The sequence below is a fragment of the Podarcis melisellensis genome (genome assembly GCF_964234715.1).
Source record: "Podarcis melisellensis genome assembly, chromosome: 3".
Taxonomy (NCBI): domain Eukaryota; kingdom Metazoa; phylum Chordata; class Lepidosauria; order Squamata; family Lacertidae; genus Podarcis; species Podarcis melisellensis.
Genome location: NC_138530.1, coordinates 12119086 through 12132821, shown reverse-complemented (window position 1 = coordinate 12132821; position 13736 = coordinate 12119086). Strand labels below are relative to the sequence as shown.

Sequence of the window (13736 nt, the reverse complement as noted above, 5' to 3'; positions counted from 1 at the left end):
TCAATAAAACAACGGCAAGTCACAGTGCATAAAATAATACAATACAAATTGAGAAGCAGAGACTGGAGGGTAAGGCAAGGTGGGGGGAAGGAGGCCTTGCCTGATGAAGTCTCTCCCCTCACAGTCTCCCCTCCATAACTCTGACTCTTCTCCAAACTGCAGACCCAGATTTGCCCACAAAATCCACACTTTTTGTTGGCAGCTTGTCCCCCTGGCAGTCTGTACCTGACCAGATTCTTCTTTCAAACGACTGGGACTTCTCCTTCCAAGGACACCTGCATGGTGTTGCCTCTCCCTCTCTTCAGATTCCCCCGAATTATGTGATACCTTTGCCGTAACCCCTTGGCTCCCCGCCCCCAAATGAAAGAAGCAGATTAGATCTTCCGATAACAAATAAGCAGATTGAGTTATGGCGAATGAAGTTGTCCAGTTGTGCAATGGAACTTGCCTCTTTCTCCTCCCTCTTCATGACCGCTCAGTCTGTTCTAGTGTTTTCCCCAGCCCACTGGAGCAGGAAGAAGAGACGGGAAAGAAGTTCCATTGCACAAGGGATATTCCTTGCAGGAATGGGATGACTTCGTTGGATGCAACCCACTGTTACAATATGTTACGTGGCCACGCTAAGAACTCAGGTCTTGGCTGTTTTGTTTTGAAACGTCCTTGCTTGCGGATGGTGTTGGAATCAACGCATCAGGCCCTTTCAAGCATCGCTCCCTCTAATTGCAAACTTGGATGGTGAGCTCCTACAGGAGTTGAACCTGAATGCAACCACTAAGTAGTGGTGAGAAGGAAGCAACAGCATGCTCAAGAGAATCCTGGGGTGTGCAGAGTTATGAAAAATATTTTTTTTAAAATCTCTAAAGGACAATAAAATAAAATATATATCTCCAGGTGGCCCAGTAATGACTGTGTGTGCTTAGTAGACAGTGTGTTGAGTGTGGAAAATAAAAATGGAGAGCTGGGTTGCTCTGCTTTGAGCTCTTCGCAGTTTATAGTAATCCAGGAGAAGGATACGGTTGCTGGCTAGTTGGCGTGCTCCTGTTAGGCGTCGCGATACGCGGCAACATTTTGTTCCAGGCCTTGCTTTGTCTTACACTGTTGGTACAGTGCGTTCTGTGTCCTGGAAATGTCAGCACATCCTAAACTGAAAAGTGTGTTAATCCATTTGCAGAGCCCTTTGCAGTGGCTTGCTTCGCGCAACGTGGCAAGCCGAACTACGGCTTACTGGGATTGCTCAAATGGGTGGATTCCCCAAGACGCATTTGCAGCTGTTTTACTCCACCCTGTTTTGTTTTTAAAAACTCCAGAGCCACACTGAGGCGAGCCAAAGTTTGACCTGGTATGTGATGTGAACCTGGAATCATGGCTATACAGTGGTACCTCGGGTTACATATGCTTCAGGTTACATACGCTTCAGGTTACAGACTCCACCAACCCAGAAATATTACCTCGGGTTAAGTACTTTGCTTCAGGATAAGAACAGAAATCCTGCTCCAGCGGCATGGCAGCAGCAGGAGGCCCCATTAGCTAAAGTGGTGCTTCAGGTTACGAACAGTTTCAGGTTAAGAATGGACCTCCAGAACGAATTAAGTACTTAACCCAAGGTACCACTGTACTTAGTCCTTGAGAACCACGAGTTGCAGCTAACATTTTTTGCTTGGCTTACCATGCTGAGTGAACCAGGTCAGTGAGACACAGTGAGATCCTTTAATTGAAGCCACTTGTGTATTTTCAAGAAGTCTACTGGAAACTACTAAGAATTACTTTTAAAAAACATTTGTATCCCATCACTCTTCAGATAACTTAGGTTGATGTTCATGGTTCCCCTTCTACATACCTTTTATCTACAGAAACAATTCTGTGTGGGTTGGTAGCAATTCAATTTTTTCTCATAGCAGCTGGCCCCAGGTTGCCCCATAAGGTTTATGGCCGAATCCAGATTTGTCTTCTCCAGATCCAGCTGTCTGCCCACTGCATTGGCTGTCAAAGTCACCAGATTCCTATAAGAAACTTCGTTGCACAGAGTAAAATAACAACAAGTTAGCAATGAGCAAGCTGCTACTTGCCTGTACTGAATGTTTCAACTTTCAAAAATGAAGTGTTCTAAAAAGTTGTAACATGATTTGGGAATTCAAAATATATCTTTGTTAAATGAATATGATTCAGTTTTGCTTGGTAAGTAGTATGTGTGTAAAATTGCTTAGAAATCATTAAAATGATTGCAAAGTATTTGCAGTTATATATTAATATTAATATTATTATTTAGCATTACCTGGATTTTTCAAAAAGATAAATTTAAAATTATTTGGTTTTCTGAAAGAATTTTATGTGCTTCTTCATCAGATGTAGACTTAACCAAGCTAAATATTGCCCAGTCACTAAAATAATAGCAGATTTGAATTCCTTGCACCCAAAAACATATTGTCAGTGCTGTTTAACCTGTTCAGTTTCTGCTTTTGGAAGGAGAGAGATGTGTTTTGCCACCTTCTTGAAAGAGATTAGTTTCCTCCCAGCCAAGCAACTTCTCTCTTTCCCTGAGTTGATGCATTCTTACTTGAAGACCACGCCACGCCCAGGTTCTGGCCTCGAGTCTTAGCCTCCTCTCCCCACACACCACTACAGTCTTGCTTTTCACACCTCTGCAAGCATCTGCCATCTGTATCCACTCCTCTTCTCACCAGCCAATATTTGTATGTGCCACTTATACGGAGGAACACATGCCAATCCTCATAAACCACAGCAGCTGTAGTTCCAGAGCCTGCAGCAGCCATCCAGGCTAGATGCCAAGAATATCTTCTATGTTGTCCCTTGGGGTTTTTAAATGCTGAGTTTCCAGAAGCTGGAAAAGGAGGGAGCGTCTCTCTCTCTCTCTCTCTCTCTCTCTCTCTCTTTCCCCTCCTTCTTACAAACAATAGGAACATTCAGACAGCTTCAACAATGCGAATTGAAATTTAGGTTTCTGCTGCATCTGGTTGGCAAAAAGTGTTTGCTGGACCATTAGAAGCCAAGGAGAAGCCATTGGAATCATAGAATCATAGAGTTGGAAGAGACCACAAGGGCCATCGAGTCCAACCCCCTGCCAAGCAGGAAACACCATCAGAGCACTCCTGACACATGGTTGTCAAGCCTCTGCTTAAAGACCTCCAAAGAAGGAGACTCCGCCACACTCCTTGGCAGCAAATTCCACTGTCGAACAGCTCTTACTGTCAGGAAGTTCTTCCTAATGTTTAGGTGGAATCTTCTTTCTTGTAGTTTGGATCCATTGCTCCGTGTCCGCTTCTCTGGAGCAGCAGAAAACAACCTTTCTCCCTCCTCTATGTGACATCCTTTTATATATTTGAACATGGCTATCATATCACCCCTTAACCTCCTCTTCTCCAGGCTAAACATGCCCAGCTCCCTTAGCCGTTCCGCATAAGCCTTTGCTGCTGCCATGGTGGACTCTTCTTAGACACGTGGACCAGCTGAGACCAGCTCAGCCTGATCTCCCGCAGGCCTGGAAAACCAGGGGCAACCTTCCAGTTATTCTCACGACTTTTTACCTTGCTTTACAGCATGCTCAATTGGCTAACAATACAAGATTGTTGCAAAAGCTTACTTAAAAAACAAAAAAGCTTTAGCAACAAATCTAAATGGCGTTACAAACCAAACCCATCCAGTAATATTCAACAAAGTTAAATGTAACAGAGACCAATAGATTATTTCAACCGGCCACCAGTTATTTGAATGCAAATTTAGCCCCAGCAACCCCACTAAAAAAAAAAAAAATGCTTTAGGAAGTTTACAGGCTATGGACATCTCCCTAGGAAAGTTATTTCTAGACTTGAGAAGCCACTACAGAAGATACTCTTCCCTTACTCTTCAGGCCTGCTTCAGTTTTTGGTGGTGTCTTCACAGAGGGCCTCTCTGGTTGTAGAGGGCCTCTCTGGTTGTAGAGTAAGAGAAAAATGACTTGGATCCTCATAGGTCACAGCTATGAGGGCTAGAAATTCCGTGCATTAAAAACAAACCAAATCTACAAGATACCAGCTCTCTCCATCTTCAGCACAATGTGGTTTCTGCGCAGAGGAACTGTATACTTGTGAGAAATAGTATTGGCGACTAGGGGTTGTATTTAATTTTCCAAGCCTTCATAAAGCACAGTTTATGAAGCGATGGACGAAGGCCAAATCTCTCCCCCCCCCCCCCAAGTCTCATGCTGTTTTCAGATCTGCTCTGGAGAGTTGCAGTGGGACCAAAAGCCAACATAGGAAGTGTGCTGAGGAGAGGGGAAGAATTTTTTGTCGCACAAGGAGAAATCCTTACCTTAGCCATAGTGCTACATTGAATATGCCCCCAAAACACTTGGGTTTTAACCTTAAAAACATTCCAGGCTGGGTCATCCTTTTACACCCAAAAAGAAAAAAAAATGCAGCTGAGTTCCATTACCTGGTCTGAAATATACTTAGAATCAAGAGTGGATTTCATGCTCTTTATTCAGCTCATAGTGCTGAGGAGGAATGAAAGACCCCTCAAAGTATATGCTTGATATACATTATTTACACAATTCCGGAATTCTCCTGTAGGCCAATCAGGTTGTGGATTCACTTCCATCTGGAGCTGGATTGGGTGGCTCCTGCAGACCAATCATACTGCTGCATTGTTCTAGGACCAATCAGACTGCTGCATTCTGAATCCTATTGTTCTAGGACCAATCAGACTGCTGCATTCTGAATCCTATTGTTCTAGGACCAATCAGACTGCTGCATTCTGAATCCTTTTGTTCTAGGACCAATCAGACTGCTGCATTTTGGATCCTATTGTTCTAGGACCAATCGGACTGCTGCATTTTGGATCCCATTCAACTCAGTACATAACATGGTCCATTTTTAGGAGTTGATGGAGAATTGTTTTTAAAGAGCTGCTGTTTTGAGCCTCATTTGTGCCTACCTAAAACTTCGTAGACCTTGATTCTTCTTTCTCCAAATGTTTTGTTGTTTCCTTCCCATTCAGGGCTTTCCTCTACAACAGAAAGAGAGAAGTGAAATTTGTATTGTAACGATTGTTTTAACAAAGCGGGTCTGGGCATATAAATCCTGTGGTGATTTTAGTATGTGCATTTCACTGAGAAAATTAATGGATGTTTCTCTCTCCTCCCCCCCCCCCCCGTTTTTCTTCTTTCCCTTCTCGTTTTGCTATCTCTCCCTCCCCTCCATCTCCTCCTTTCTCGTCCCCTTCCTTCTTTCTCTTGCTCCTCTGATTGGCTCTCCGCCACTTGCTCTGTCTGCTTAATTTAGGAGTGGGGCACTTATCAAAGGAGCCACAGGAACAGTCTCGCGGTGTGGGAGTCCTAAGAGAAGTGCTCCCACACCACGGGACCATTTGGTCAGTAGCGCGACTGTCCCGGACAAGCCAGGGCAATTGTAAGCCATACAGTTTTATATTTAGGACACGAATGAATTGTACCTTGGATGAGAAAGATATTTATATGCGCCAGACTTGAATCGCTTTAACCAAGCAGGCCATATTGTTGATGGTACTTCTGATGTCTGCAGTTGTTTGATGTTACTGATATGTGGGGCATTGCAAAAAGCCTTTGCATTTTGCCTTTTACTAACACCTGATTTGTATCCCTTGTTTTAAGCATCCGTCTGTTTTGAATTGCATGGCTGGGTGAACAAACACCTCTGTGCTAACCAGTGGGGAAGTGACCCTTAAACAGAAAGTTAATTGCACAAGGCACATTAATTGCTCTGCTCTCTCCCCCTGCTGCCTTTCTCTAATACAGCGGTTCTCAACCTGTGGGTCCCCAGATGTTGTTGGACTACAACTCCCATCATCCCTGAGCACTGGCCTTGCTAGCTAAGGGTGATGGGAGTTGTAGTTCCGCAACATATGGGGACCCACAGGTTGAGAAAGGCTGCTCTAATACAAGCAACGCAGTACGGGCGTCCTTTTTTGGCAAGCATTCCTCAACTCAAATATGAAGTATTAAGCGCCACTCTAATACACCTTGCAGAATATATGCAACCCCACCAACAGTGCTTTGCTGTATCTCTTCTGTTGGCCTACTGTGTCTGACAAAAAGGGTTGCCTGTCTCATGAAAAACACCTCCAGCATTTCCCTGTTCAGACATTATTATCAGATTTCTTTGTGATCCTTTTATGCTGCATACAAACAATAGGACCGCCGCACCTTCCAGAAGTCGCTTAGGCTATTGACAATACTAACTACTAGCTGACGTGTGACTTACCTTTCAAAATGGCTCCCATATTTTTTTTGCATTGCTACTTGAATTCTTGAGACTAACTGGTTTGTGTAAAGTTGGGTTCATTTGTGTGTGCAGAAGGTACTTTTAAGAGAAATGCTTAAATTGCTTTATGGATGTTCACACGTTAAGTTTATTTGCTCCTTTCGAAATGCCGCCCATGCAGTTTTTGATGGTGACAGAGGGGGAGGGTATGGGTGCTATGTCAGTGTGCACCTACTGGAGCTTGGACCAACCCATTTACCCCTTTTGAGGAAGAATATAATCCAGTGCAAGTCTTGGGCTCTCACACAGCCAACTCCCCCCCCCTGAAGAAAAATACAGAAAGTGAGCCATTCTGTGCTGCTTCATCTGTCCCAGGAGAACATGGAATGTGCCAAGCAGGTGGACAGGAAGTGTCTGTCTGTCTAGCCCTCTATACATGAGAGATGCACAGCCTTCGTGTTTGCATGGATGAAATACCTGTGTGTTTCATTTGAAGAGGGCTTTTACCTCCCTATCTCCTCTCTGTTGCTGCTGTGCCATCTATATAAACGGCACCTTACAAAGTTACTGTTCATGGCTTGAGTTCGTATGCAACAGAAGGAGCTAACTATCCTGAAATGAATCCTTGTTTGGGGCACAAAACCGTAACTGTAATGCATTGAGAATGGGACTTAGTACGAAAAAAGAAAGTTTGTGCTTGGATCAGATGTTTCTTGGATAGGAAAGAGTTTTGTAGTCCTAGCTAACTGACTCACTGGAGAAACGAAGCCAGCCATGCTGGCTTCCTTTGTTCTCAGAGTGAGATCCAAAGGACAGCATCTCAACAACTTCAGTGTCTGAAAGGAAGGTGTGGGACGGAGGCAGACATCAGAGAGGGTGCAACCTGAGAGTTATCAGTGTAAGCTTCAAAGGAAAGGTCAGCACAGAACTCAAAGGGCAAATAGAGTTTAGGAATCTGGAGGTCTCCCACTCTCACTGTCTTGACCGCCATGCAAACCTTCCCAAGCAAACTGATCTGTTTCCCGCTTCCAACAGTTGCATAGGTAATGTGGGCAGCTCAGGATAAGCTAATACTGCAAAATGGACAACGGGAGAACTTAAAGAAGGAACAACCCAGATATTTTCAAGTGTGGGCTGGTAACAAATATTCTGCACTTGCTTCTGCCTGCACAACATGGAAGTTTTTTTCCCAAAACATTATTGCTGCCATGATCAAGGGGAGCCAGCCATTCAGAAGGCACAAGTCTGCTGATCTCATGCCAGCTTCTGCCAGGCCACATTAATTGGCTCAGTACAGAATGAAGTAGCCAGAAATGAGAGCAATTATTGGGGGGGGGGGCGTTATTTTCTCTATAAAATCCATGATCGCTCCTTGTCAGTGCAAACTCAACTGAGAATTCCAGAAAACCACTCCCTCTTGTTCTTTCTCTTGGCAAAATTGTAAGATTGGTGTGTGCAATGATTCCTTAGCTCAGGCAGGTGTATACATACTGAGGACTATAATGCTTCCGACTTCTATCAGGCTGCCTACAGAAATGTCTGACTTTGAGCTACCGCAAGGCAGTCCTTTGTGACACTTTTCAGTCCAGCTGAGGCTTCTTTTGCACAGAAAGGAAAGTCTGTCATTGTATGCAATAGTTACAAGCCAGTGAAGTAGTTAGACAGCCTGGCCCAGAATATTGCTTTGTGTTTTGGCATTGCTCACAAGACTGTCCGCTATTTGTATTTCAATGCACACCAGAGTACGCTGGAAATGATGAAGAGACAAGGTCCTTCCTTCTTAAAAGCAGAGTCCGCTTGCCCAGAATTGAGATGTAATCAACTGATGCACTGCAACAGCCCCACACAGCCAAAGGGCTGGCCATATTTCATTGATCCAATTTACTTTTTTAAATTGATAAAATACTGCCAGTAAAGCAATGTGAAAGAGATTCCTCTGCCAGCTACAAATTCCAAAAACAGCCAGCCAGGAGAAATATCTTCCAGATCATCCATGTTATCAGCAAATTCAGGCAGGAGGTGAAATCTATAAGCAGCCATAAGCTCCCCTATATTCCCCTTTCCTCCTTGAGCATCATCGTGAGGAGCTCCAAAGTTTCTCCTTCTTGAGATAATTAAAAAAAAAAACAAACTTTACAAAAGAGAACAAGTTTCTGCTTCCATTTTAAATAAACCACAGTTTGGCATGTCATCCAAACCCTTGAGTGATATTAATCTTAACTACAGTTAGTTGAATCAAGCCAGCTTCATAAACTGTGGTTTGAAGTTGGCCTCTTTCAACTGGACATGATTAAAAATAACTGAAGTTAATCTGAAATCAAAGTGAGATCTTCTGGACTCCTCTTTGATGCTATTCCAGAAGAGGCGAGGGAGCCCAAATTCAAGATGGGAGCCTAACAGTGCAAAACTATGGATATTTGTTGTTGTTGTTTAGTCATTTAGTCGTGTCCAACTCTTTGTGACCCCATGGACCAGAGCACGCCAGGCACTCCTGTCTTCCACTGCCTCCCGCAGTTTGGTCAAACTCATGCTGTAGCTTTGAGAACACTGTCCAACCATCTCGTCCTCTGTCGTCCCCTTCTCCTTGTGCCCTCCATCTTTCCCAACATCAGGGTCTTTTCCAGGGAGTCTTCTCTTCTCATGAGGTGGCCAAAGTATTGGAGCCTCAGCTTCAGGATCAGTCCTTCTGGTGAGCACTCAGGGCTGATTTCCTTAAGAATGGATAGGTTTGATCTTCTTGCAGTCCATGAGTCTCCTCCAGCACCATTTACTCTGAAGTAAATCTGTGTTCAATAGTGCGCTTAGTATTACAATGAAAATGGGCCAGTGGGAAATCTACACCAAAACATATTGGTGTGTGTTTTGGGGAATGTTCAGTACAGTTCCAACCATGCCCACCCTATCAGGTGAGTGAGAGAGACGGTGCTCCTGAAATAGCAAGGATCCTACTCTTGCACATCAGTGTTTAAGAAGGAGACAAACATCTTGGCTTGAGCAAGCCCATTCATCACTGATCTGCTATGCCAGCACCCACAGCAAAACAATTGGTAGCTTGAAAAGAAAGGTCCCCTAAATCCTCTTCAGCTCTGATTATATTAATCTGCTTTTCTGCTTGCTCATATTTGCAAGCGGAGTCAGAGTGACACGTGAATGCAATAAGTAGCATTCAAGTAGCTGAACTGTTTTGCTGGAGAATTCATGGTTTCGCTATCCTTGGTAAAGCAAGTGTCCGGTGATCAAGTCCCCTAGGGTATTATTTTTTCACCCTTCCTCTTTCAACAAACCTGTCCTCACTTAGCCTTCTGTCTCCAACAGAACAAGCTCTCTGCTTTTACTTTTCCTCTCCGACCAAACTGCACTGGTCAATTTGCTATCTTCCCCTTCTTACCTGGCTTGGCATTTTCTGTTTCTCAATCAGGGTTCCATAGCCTTTAACTTCTAGTAAGTCCTCTGGCTGAAACAGCATTCATTCCATGCAGAACAATGTTTATGCCTAGCTCAAGCTATTCCTGCTTCAAATATTTTCTTGTAACTTGTGCCTCTTCACTGCTAATTCAACTAAATCCTACTCAGGTCTCTTTCGATCTACACTTTGAAGGGTGACTCATATGAACATATTTCCCATGATTACTTATTTAAATTTTGGGGTTTGCAAATCCAGTTTCCATTTAAGTTCAGTTCCTACTAGTCCCTTGTTGGTTCACTGTATAACCTGGCCCAAATGGCTGCTGAGCTGCAATGCTAGCCATTATATGGGTGCAGTAAAAGGACCCCTGACCATTAGGTCCAGTCGTGGCCGACTCTGGGGTTGCGCGCTCATCTCTATAGGCCGAGGGAGCCGGCATTTGTCCGCAGACAGCTTCTGGCTCATGTGGCCAGCATGACTAAGCCGCTTTTGGCGAACCAGAGCAGCGCATGGAAACACCGTTTACCTTGCCTCCGGAGTGGTACCTATTTATCTACTTGCACTTTGACGTGCTTTCGAATTGCTAGGTTGGCAGGAGCAGGGACCAAGCAATGGGAGCTCACCCCGTTGTGGGGATTCGAACCGCTGACCTTCTGATCAGCAAGTCCTAGGCTCTGTGGTTTAACCCACAGCGCCAATCTGGGTGCAGTACAACATAACAAATATTGGGCCAATAACTCTCCCTCTTCCTCTGGGGTTGCCAGAGTGCCAGGTTTGAGTTTTGTGGTGCTTTACATTTGCAAAACATTGGGAAATTCCTCCGCAATATTTGAGAACACTTGTAGTTTTCTCTCAGTGCCATTTGTGGCAAACACGCACTTCCTTGTTATGTTACTGCAAAGAAACCATTAATACTTGTATTATGTTTTAACTTGCTTTCCTTTGGAGGCAGGGAATTGTCAAGTAAGTATAAGCAACAACCAGAGGGGGGAGGGAAACAAAACCCACACAGCTTTCTGTGAATGTACCATTCAGCTTACTAAGATGTCTTAAGGGTGAATATATTCTGCTAACAACCATACAGATTTCACATCCATGGCATTTTATTGTTCAGAATGAAGCGGTTTGGGGGTCACAAACCAGCTTTCACCAGACTTCCTAGGAGTGTTACATGACTTGTGATGTGGCATTAGTTTTACATCTCTTAGACAAATGTTTGAGGTGCTGTCAGACTGCAAAAGGCATATGTGTGCATATATACATGTTTATGTATATATGAATACACCGAGTATTTGCTCATATATGTGCTGTGCATAGAGAAATATAAAATTTTACAAAATTTTATATGTATGTATACATTTTCAAATTATATCTTGTGTTTCTTCTCCTATATGGCTTATGTCATGGTGAGCAGTGTCTTCCTGGGCTGAAAACAGATGTAACATTATTAAAAGCAGGTCACGATGGGTTCTAAAACCCGCAGTAATGAGCATCGCTTCACAAATTCCCTTGCACTCATGCATGTCTTGCAAACAGAAGACTGGCTCAACTCCCCAGGCAGACCAGCTTGTTTTTAAATAGTATATGCCCTTTTTTAATGTTTATATTCTTTACTTAACAATTTTAAAAGCCACAAACTTTTTTAAAAATAAAACATTTGCAGAGCTGCTCTGGGAGTTATGGAAGAGGTAGGTTGGTGACGGCATAGGCGCTAGCCAATAGGTACCCTGGCACTTGCTTGTTCTTCCCTGGCATGCTAAAAACATGGACACCCACCCACTCCCAACAGCTTGTTCCAGGACAAAATAATGTACCTGTGTGTTTTGAGACAGTGGATATGCTTGCAGAGCTCTTCTCCCACATTTAATGTTACATCTGTCTTCACCTTCGCTTCCTCCACAAATCCTGCCTTGCTTTCCCCATAAACTTTATCAGACATCCTTAGGAGGAGAACTGTGGAAATCGGTTCATTTCTAAACTATACTAAAACAGAAAGAAGAGAAAAACTGGTTCGAGAGAAACTTTTGAGTACTTTCCAAATTGTTGCTGCCAAGGCTTCAAATTTCCATGCACACCTTCTGCCCTGATCCTGGCAATTGCAAGCACTGCATGCCTGATGCTGTTCATGCAGTTCCAAAGAGTGATAGATGCTGAGTATCGTGAACTCTCTGCACTACACATTTAAAGCGGTACCATCCCAATTTGAACAATTATGACTTCCCCCAGGAACTTTAGTTAGTTAAGGGTGCTGATAGTTGTTTGGCAATGGTAGCTCAGCGATGGGAATAGGGTTTTCCTGAGTTTCCTGGGAAGAGGGATTGGTTGTTAAACCACCCTGGAGAAATGTAGCTCTCTGGGTGAAATGGGCATCTCCTAACGCCTCCCAGCATCCTTAACAAACCGCATTTCCCAGGATTCACTGGGGGAAGCCATGCGCTTTAAATGTAAAGTGTGAGTGTAACCACAGTCAGCTGTACTGGGGGGGGCGGGCGGGGAGAAGCAGTGCCGAATCCAAACACCTCCCTGTTCCTCTTCTATATAAGGGTGTGTAAATTATCATTGATGAAAGGCAGTTTTCCCCCACGGACAGTTTTGGGAGCTGTGCTAGCACAATCTGTGATTGCCACCGCTTCCGGTATTCCCTTTGCAAAGCAGCAGAATGCTGAGAGTGTTTTGTTTTTGAGAGGGCGACGGAGCATCCTGCCCGTTCTCCTTGACCCCTGGAGAAGGGCAAGGAGGAACATTGCTCCAACCCAGGGGTCGGCAAGGTTTATCTCACCTGGGCTGGTTCACTCCAGCAGAGCTCCCTCTGTGGGCCGAATCACACCCCCACCCGCGATTTCCGGTGCCTGCACAGACATGATTTCCAGCATCTGCGTCTGTGCAGATGTGAATTCTGGTGTCTGTGTCCACGCAGACACGATTTCCAGTGTCTGCGCATGCACAGACACAGTTTCCTGTGCCACGGAAGTGAGTCCCTACGCTGCATTGCACCGGTTTAGCGCAGCTCGCGAGGACTTGCCGAGTAGCCAGCTCTGTTAAGGGGCGGCTCGTGGGTCGGTTAAATGACCCCCGTGGGCCTCTTGTGGCCCATGGGCCTTAGGTTGCCGACCCATGGACATTTCTGTTGATAGTGGCTGGGCTACTCAGTGTTGGAGCAGCAGGCAGGTTCCTTACTGCTCCTGTGGAAATGGATGTTAGAGAAGATATATTCACACACACCATTGCCTCCTGGTCCTGGTGATCCCAGTGCCTAGAATGATGTAAGTCCCACTGTGCCCAACAGAGCTTACTCTGGGATACGTGTGCATAGGATCGCTGTGTTGCAGCACCGTCTTATATATGCTCGCTCGGAAGTAACTCTCATTGGGTTCAATGGGGCTTACTCCCAGGTTAGTGGGCAGAGGAAAAGAGTCTTAAATCACTTTTCATACAAAGCTTTTTCCTATCCCCCCCCCTGAAAAATGGGAGTGGGGTGAGGAATCCTTCAGTTCTTCACCCCTTTTGGAAATTGCTCCTGAGACACGAGTTGCTGGTTTTCGCTTACCGTATTTTTCCATTTATAAGGCTAAGTTTTTTCCCTTAAAAATAATGTCAAAAATTAGGGGGCATCTTATACACGGATAGTGCCAAGGGTGGACTGGCGATTGGTTGTTGCCGCAAAAATAGGGGGCGTCTTATACATGGGGGCATCTTATAGATGGAAAAATACAGTAATTCTGTTAGAATTAGAAGATTATACAATGCTGGCCTAAAGGAGTGATCGGACCACATTTCAGCCCATAACCTTATTGAATTGCCACTTCAGTCTTGCAGAATTTACTAGCATTGCATGACAAGGGAGAAGGCAGCAGTCTAGGGAGGTGGAGAACTTTGTACCCTTGGTTTAAGGAATCTCTTAAAACGGACTGGCCGTTTGGAGTCAACGGCAGCTGTACACCAAGAGCTTAGCCACACCTATGCTCTTCAACGTTCGTTGCTCCCATTTCAAGCCAAAGGGCAGGTTTTCCCTGGGAAGGGGGCAGGGAAGTGGGGAAACTTTGGGCTTTCTTGACATGGGACAAGTGGGAGTGCAGAGGAGCCCTAACTCTCTACAG

General features: G+C 44.6%; 1 protein-coding gene across 8 annotated transcripts in view; it reads left to right on the top strand.

Moving 5' to 3' along the window:
* Positions 1-13736, top strand: part of EML6 (EMAP like 6) — a 160360-nt gene that overhangs the window by 117957 nt on the left and 28667 nt on the right. Inside the window, exon 29 of one of the 8 annotated variants that reach the window (XR_014166234.1) lies at positions 5277-6374. The exons of 5 other annotated variants lie outside the window; for them this stretch is intronic. Coding sequence is in view for 2 of the 3 variants with exons in the window: in XM_081903627.1 (XP_081759753.1) it covers positions 5277-5406 (130 nt within the window). In the remaining variant the exon portion in view is untranslated. Of the gene's footprint in view, positions 1-5276; positions 6708-13736 lie in introns of those variants that run through there. 2 more of the 8 variants (XM_081903628.1, XM_081903627.1) reach the window with 2 other exon arrangements.